This window comes from Camelina sativa, chromosome 3, assembly GCF_030686135.1.
Source record: "Camelina sativa cultivar CO46 ecotype springtype chromosome 3, ASM3068613v1".
Taxonomy (NCBI): Eukaryota; Viridiplantae; Streptophyta; class Magnoliopsida; order Brassicales; family Brassicaceae; genus Camelina; species Camelina sativa.
The window spans coordinates 9,510,741-9,517,218 of record NC_141882.1 but is presented as its reverse complement, the minus strand read 5'-3'; the positions used below and the strand labels follow the sequence as shown (position 1 = coordinate 9,517,218).

The 6,478-nt window shown below is 37.7% G+C and overlaps 1 protein-coding gene and 1 pseudogene across 2 annotated transcripts; one reads left to right on the top strand and one right to left on the bottom strand.

Annotated features, from left to right (window-relative positions):
- Positions 1-2,052: 2,052 nt before the first annotated feature.
- Positions 2,053-5,141, bottom strand: LOC104776413 (uncharacterized). Of its 2 annotated transcripts, none has more exons than XM_010500479.3 (6): positions 4,241-5,141; positions 3,983-4,115; positions 3,603-3,723; positions 3,084-3,123; positions 2,692-2,917; positions 2,053-2,619 (listed from the first exon to the last, which is right to left on the bottom strand). In XM_010500479.3, exons 1-6 carry the CDS (start codon positions 4,412-4,414, stop codon positions 2,594-2,596), a joined length of 720 nt encoding a protein of 239 aa, XP_010498781.1. In that variant the 5' UTR covers positions 4,415-5,141; the 3' UTR covers positions 2,053-2,593. The 2 variants fall into 2 exon arrangements, with proteins under 2 accessions (XP_010498781.1, XP_010498780.1); XM_010500478.3 differs by having other exon boundaries at positions 2,053-2,599.
- Positions 5,142-5,805: 664 nt separating this feature from the next.
- LOC104778828 (dirigent protein 11 pseudogene) lies at positions 5,806-6,419 on the top strand (annotated as a pseudogene).
- Positions 6,420-6,478: the final 59 nt, after the last annotated feature.

Sequence of the window (6,478 nt, the reverse complement as noted above, 5' to 3'; positions counted from 1 at the left end):
TTATGTTTTTGCCTTCTTGAATTGGTATTTAAGGATTAGTAAATTATTCCATATACAAAAGAGCAAGCCTGTGGAAACCGTAATCCAAACGCATTTAATGACTTTATTTGAAAGTCAATTAACAGTTGCGGTTTACTCGAAGAATGTATGACTCATACACAACCACCATGTGCTATAAAATTTGATATACCCATACAAACTTTACCCAAAGAATGAAGCAACAATGATATTAAGAACAGAAAGAAAAGATGTTCTAAAATCAAATCTCTTAACACTAGTACAAGTTGTCTTCATCACTTGAAATTCAGTTATCGTCACAGGAACAGTGAACCTTCCTGTTGTTCACATCTCTTTTGTTCGAGAGAGACAACTTAAGTCCAGTAAATCACAATTTTTGGGCCTTCACTAATATTACCCCGACCTGCTTCGTTTACAACTAAAGTGGACATATTAAAGCCCAATATCTGCCGAAAGTGTAGTTGAATAGAAGAAGAAGATCTGAGAGAGTTCGAAGCCAAGCAAAACTTTCTTCTTCTTCTTCTTCTTCTTCTTCTTGGTTCTGCAATTGATGCATTGCTTTATCGGTTTGTTAATCGAAGCATTGAAGCGAGAGCCCCTTGTGAAGAAGATGAAACCCTCACACCTAACATAGGGGCAATCGAATATTCGAAAGCATTTGCTTCCATTTTCGTTTCTCTGTTACCAGTGTGAGGGTTTCAGCTTTTTGACGAGGGTGCTCGCGCCTCACGCCTCACGCTTCTCTTGTATTTTCGTTTTTTTTTTTTTTTTTTTGAATTGAAGCTAAGCTTCGATTGATAAGAATCACCTTTTTGGTTTTATAGTTTCTCTCAGCGATTGATAAGAATTCACTTCTTTTGTTTGCCCATTTGGGAGTGTTTAGTGTATTTATACGTTTTGGTATTTTTAGGACTTAATTTAGTTAATGGCAGATCGCAGTTGTCAGTAATCACCTTAATACATGAATTTGATTTTTAAGAGTTTTTAGCATTTCCTCCAAATGCATTTGGATTTTAGACTGTTCTGTATAGTCTTGTTTCCTAAAGCATAACACAAGCAAGGTTGGTTTATATAGCATTCTCACTCCCCATTTATGAGGTCTAAGAAATTGTAGGAGCTGAGGATTTCAAGTTCAAACCCTGAGAGGTACATTTGGGTCGATGCAAAAAGATTTAATCACATCCTTCAGTTTGTGTGGTATGGGGAGATCTACAGGGTTGTACTGACACTACTGTTGCTCCATCACATCGTTCATGCTTGGGACCAGTAAATATATTATCCAATATTATTTCTTTAAATGATACATTTGAAGAAACGGTGTCTGTCTACTTAGTTGCTACTGGTAATGTCTTAGACTCGATCTTCTTCAATTTCAATGGGTTTGATGAGAGCAGCAGATTGCAATTTAGCTTTCTTCTTTTGGGAAGTTTCTTTCCACTAGTGTTTACTTACAAGATGTTGAAATGATAGACTTTAGAGGTGATGTGGATGTGATACCATTTTCTCGCAAGATGTTCAGCCCTTGAGTCAGACAACACTATGAAGTATTGGGATACTTGAGAACATGAGGAAATGTGAGTACAGTGGCTCATTGCTCTGCCGTATAAGTCTTTTGTTGATTACAGGTTCAAACCAATATGAAGTTGTAAAGACAGACATGAACAGAAAGTGAAGAAAACTCGAAATCTGACAAGAAAGCGCCAGTCTTTCATTATAATATATATATATCCCTAACAGGTACTGTTCTGATTCCCAATACTGTAATTACATCGTTGGCCTTATATTTCCAGTATCCTTCTGAACATACTAGAGTAAAAATCTGAAAAGCATGAAGTTCGTTTATGTGGCATAGTATCCTAGGGGTAAGGGGGGTTATGGGATGTTACTCCCCAATGTTTTTAACCAGTAGTAGCAGTAAACAGAGACATTGAATAATGCATTTTATTTGAGTATTATTATCTGAGACTTGTGTACCTAAGTCCTTAAGCTACTAAGACTAACTAAAATGTTGATGCAACAAAAAGGCTTGCAGGGTTTTTGTTTTGCTTAAATATGCATATCATTTTTTCAGACTTTAAAGAAGCACATGGTTTTAGTGCTTGATTTCTTTATACATTAATCCTAACAGACATTTTCTTTGTCTTGTTGATCAGCCATCCCTAGGCTAAACAACATAACAAATTAAGCTGATACATGCATCAGCTTGAGTTTGGCACATGAGTGATTGATGATGATGCTCCATTAGCAATATCTCTAGAAGAGAAACCCATTCTCTCGAGAAGATGCAATTGTAAGAAGGTGAGAGATGACATAAACGACATGACCACCATCTAAAATTGGAGATCCCATTGGGGTCTGCAAACTAAAAGCCACCTCAAATTCCATAAAATGGGGTGGCTTTTAGAGCAGAGAGAGAGAGAAAAAAAGTGTTGAGATTAGCCAGAGAGCATCCATTAAACCATAGAATGGCTCTCTTGACTTGAGAAGAAGAAGATGATGTGAAGCTTCATAGCTACCAAAGACTCTAAGCTTCTTCAACGGTAAGGAATGAGAGGTGGCTGAAGCGGAAAGCCGGTTACACCTGTGGCACAGCAAAACACACTGTCAACAATATTATTAGCGCATGTATCTTTTTTGCCTTTGGTGTTTTTATCTTATATATCTTATACGAACCTTGTTGCATAGAAATGGTCGCAGGAGAGTAATGGTGAGGGTTATAAGAAGACAAGTGATGATAAAATGGTTGTGGCTGAGAGAAGTGAACTCCACCATGTCCACCACTGCCACAAGGATAAAAAGGAGCAGCGGATGCGGCTGCTGCCGTTAGTCCACTGCCTCCGCCGTTCCCGTATACTCCATATTGTCCCCCTGAATTGCAGCCGTACACGCCGTATAAGCTCTGCAGACACATCATGTTAATTAATTAGATTAAGGTTATGTTATAACTTATATGATCATGAATAACCAAAGTATAGCTTAACTATTAGATTCGCTTAGACAAAAAAAAAGATTCTTCAGTTCGTTATACAAACTATTATGTCAGAGAGATAAGAAAAGTTACGAACCGTAGGGAATGATGAGTAATCTGGCGAGTATGGAGAGTACCTGCGAATATCAAATCAAATGTGTCTTTTTCAATTACAAAACAAAACAGAGTACACTTTTAAAGAGTGACAACAAAGATGAATGGATGCACGTGGTACGTGGTCATGACACAAAGACGTATAGAAAGAAGCATGTGAGGAGAGAGAGTAAAATGATTGGTGAAAGATGGAATAGGAATCAGTACATTTTTTAGTTTTACAAGCTGTCCGTTGACCACTTTGTCAGTCATTTAAACTCTACAGATTAAAGAAGAGTTATCTATCTATATTACTAAAAATAATAATAGTGTCGGTCCACAATCAAAATGGAGACATTAGAGGACAGCCAGCTAAGTTATGCAATTGCATTGAAACATATGAGTTGGCATTCTTTTGGTCTCAAATGGTATCATCATGTTATGTTGATGATATGCATGCATGTACTATCATCATTATCATTTTACATGGTAAAAACAAAGTAGAGAGAAAAGAAGAGTATACCCAAAGAGATTGAGAGGGAGGTGGGGATAGTGAGGGAAGGTTGGTGGTAGAGGAGGTGGTCCAAAACCAGTCTGCATTGTTCCCATCATCACTCTCATATTGTTAATCCTGCCTCCTCCTCCTAGCACATTTAACATCATCATCACAATCACTCTTTGATGATGTACACAAAATGGTCCATTAACATCAATCACTAACTATATATTAAGGTTATTAATTTCGATAGTTTTGGTCACACAAGTTTCTAATTTAATCAAACCAACTTTGTATACTCACTAACCATATATATTAACTAAGAATTACCCCCTTTTGTTTTCTTGATCTAACTTGCATAGCACCATCTAAAGAGAGAGAGAGAGAGATAGATAATATATATTAACCATGGTTAGGAGTGGAGGGCTTGGATCTTTGAAGACCGATATAGGCAAGATTGCAATTTGCTCTTCTCCCGTCGATCACCGGGGTAGCGTCCACACAAGCTCTCCTCGCCGCCTCGGCCTCCCTAAACGTCACCTGATCATTGATCATCACCACTTTAATTATGATTTCCCCTTTCTAATTAAGTATACATATATACATATCACTCTCTCTTTCTATATATATATATGGAGGAGAAACAAGGAGTTGTATATACGTACGAATCCATATCCCTTGGATCTGCCGGAGGCCTTGTCGGTAATGACCACGGCTTCCAAAATCTCCCCAAACTGCTCAAAGTGCTTCTTGAGCGTCTCCTTCTGCGTCTCCCAAGCTAGTCCTCCCACAAACACCTTCGTGTACGTCGTGTCTCCCAACCCTATTCCTCCCGCCATTTTTTTTCTTTCTCCGATCAATACTCTCTCTCTCTAGGTATAGGAGTTAGAAAAAACCAAATAGCTAATCTCTAGCTATATATCTCTCTATAACTATGTTTCACTTGTGGGATTGTGAGAGACACGAAGGTTAATAAGCAAGAAGTCGGCTAGTCTATATAAATAGTAGAAAAGAGATTAGAGAGCTACTTATAGTAGTAGATTCATAAGGTAAGTTTTTTTAGGGTTGATTGATATTGTAATGAGAACAAGAAGAAGAGGGAAGAGAAAGAAAAAAAAGAAGCTGGAAATAAAATAATTAAAGTGTTGTTATTGGACGTAGATTATATAAACAGACAATATTGCCCCCATTATCCAACATCATCTACGCACTTATTGAGGTCGTGTCTCTCACGCAGCCTCTTTGCTCAAAGGATCTGTGGTCGTGACGCGAATGGGATATGCGTGAGAATTGAGGCATCGGATGTTTTATCTATTTATTGAATTATCTTCTGCCTGCCGGTACGTTTCAATTATTTAAAGAGAGTAAAGGAGGAAAAAAAAAGTATGATTTTATTTTATATTATGAAAATGTTTTCTCTAGCTAATATAGTTTTTATATTCTTCTTAACAACCTACAGCTAGTTGGTCAAATTTAAGCAACGGTTGTAGTTTGATTTGTACTTTGTGATATTATTGAGATATAGTTGTAGTTGTTATACAATTTATTTGAGAAAATTGGAGGATTTGATTATACAGTACTTTTTCATTTGGGCCAAACAAAACGCAGTTGCGGCGATGACGTACGTGTGAGGCATCCGTTGTATCACTTTGTAACTCAAATATGTGTTTTCCTTTGTTCTTTGTTTTTGCATGGGTCTTTTATTTATCGAACATATGTATTTTATAATACAACTTGTAATCAATGGGGACATTCTTCTAATTTTCTCTTTCACAAACTATATATAGTTTTTAAAAAAATGTAAAATAGATATACTTGGTACAAGATCTCTACTGCGCAAAGATAATCTTCTCCATTGGAAGAATCACTTGTACCTATTTCCAATTATTACCCAACCAAGCCGTAATATAAATGCCTTGCAAAGAATACATGCATGGTGTGGTTCCAAAGCCTTCATATGGTTTACAAAACGAAGATCATGGGAGAACACTCGAACCATCTTATATGTATCCTTATAATTTATCATTTACATATATATATTCGTAGGGTGTGGGAATCTCTAGTTGTTTATAAATCTAATTCCCTAGTTTTCCTCGTCAACGGGATATGTTATTGTCACAAATCTATAAACTTTATATGTACATTTATAAATGTTATGTAAACCAACAAATTCGTGCTTTCGTGCAATAAATCACATATTTTCAACTTTGTAGCTACAAAAATAACCAACATGTCTACACCGTTTCTGCTTCTTCTTCCTTTGATCTTCACAGCTACCCTTCTTTCTTACCGCCAACGTTACACAATCCGAAGCGTACTCCACAACGACTCCGTTTCAAGGACATGAGCCGGACAAGCTCACACACCTCCACTTCTACTTCCACGACGTCATATCCGGTGACAAACCCACCACCATCAGAGTCGCTGAAGCCCCGAGTACAAACTCCTCCGCCAGCTCATTTGGTGCGGTTCTGATCGTCGACGCCCCGTTGACCGAGGGTCCCGATCCAAGGTCAAAGGAAGTAGGGAGAGCTCAGTGGATGTACGCATCGACGGACATGAAAACGTTTGGCTTCACAATGGTCTTTAACTTGGCGTTCACGGAAGGAGAGTTTAACGGCAGCACCGTCGGATTGTATGGACGGAATCCTATACTGTTGAAGGAGAGAGAGTTGCCGATCATCGGAGGTACGGGGCCTTTCAGGTTTGCTAGAGGCTATGCACTGCCCAAGACTTATAAGGTTGTTGATAAAGATGCCGTGGTCGAGTACAATGTATTTATTTGGCATTAGTCGTTTGGGATGTATATATGTAATTCGAGAATAAATTGTTTCACGTTTTGCTCTTTTATTTGTTTGTGTGCCGTTTAAAGTTTAATTAATAAAGGTGTAATTTGAGTAAAA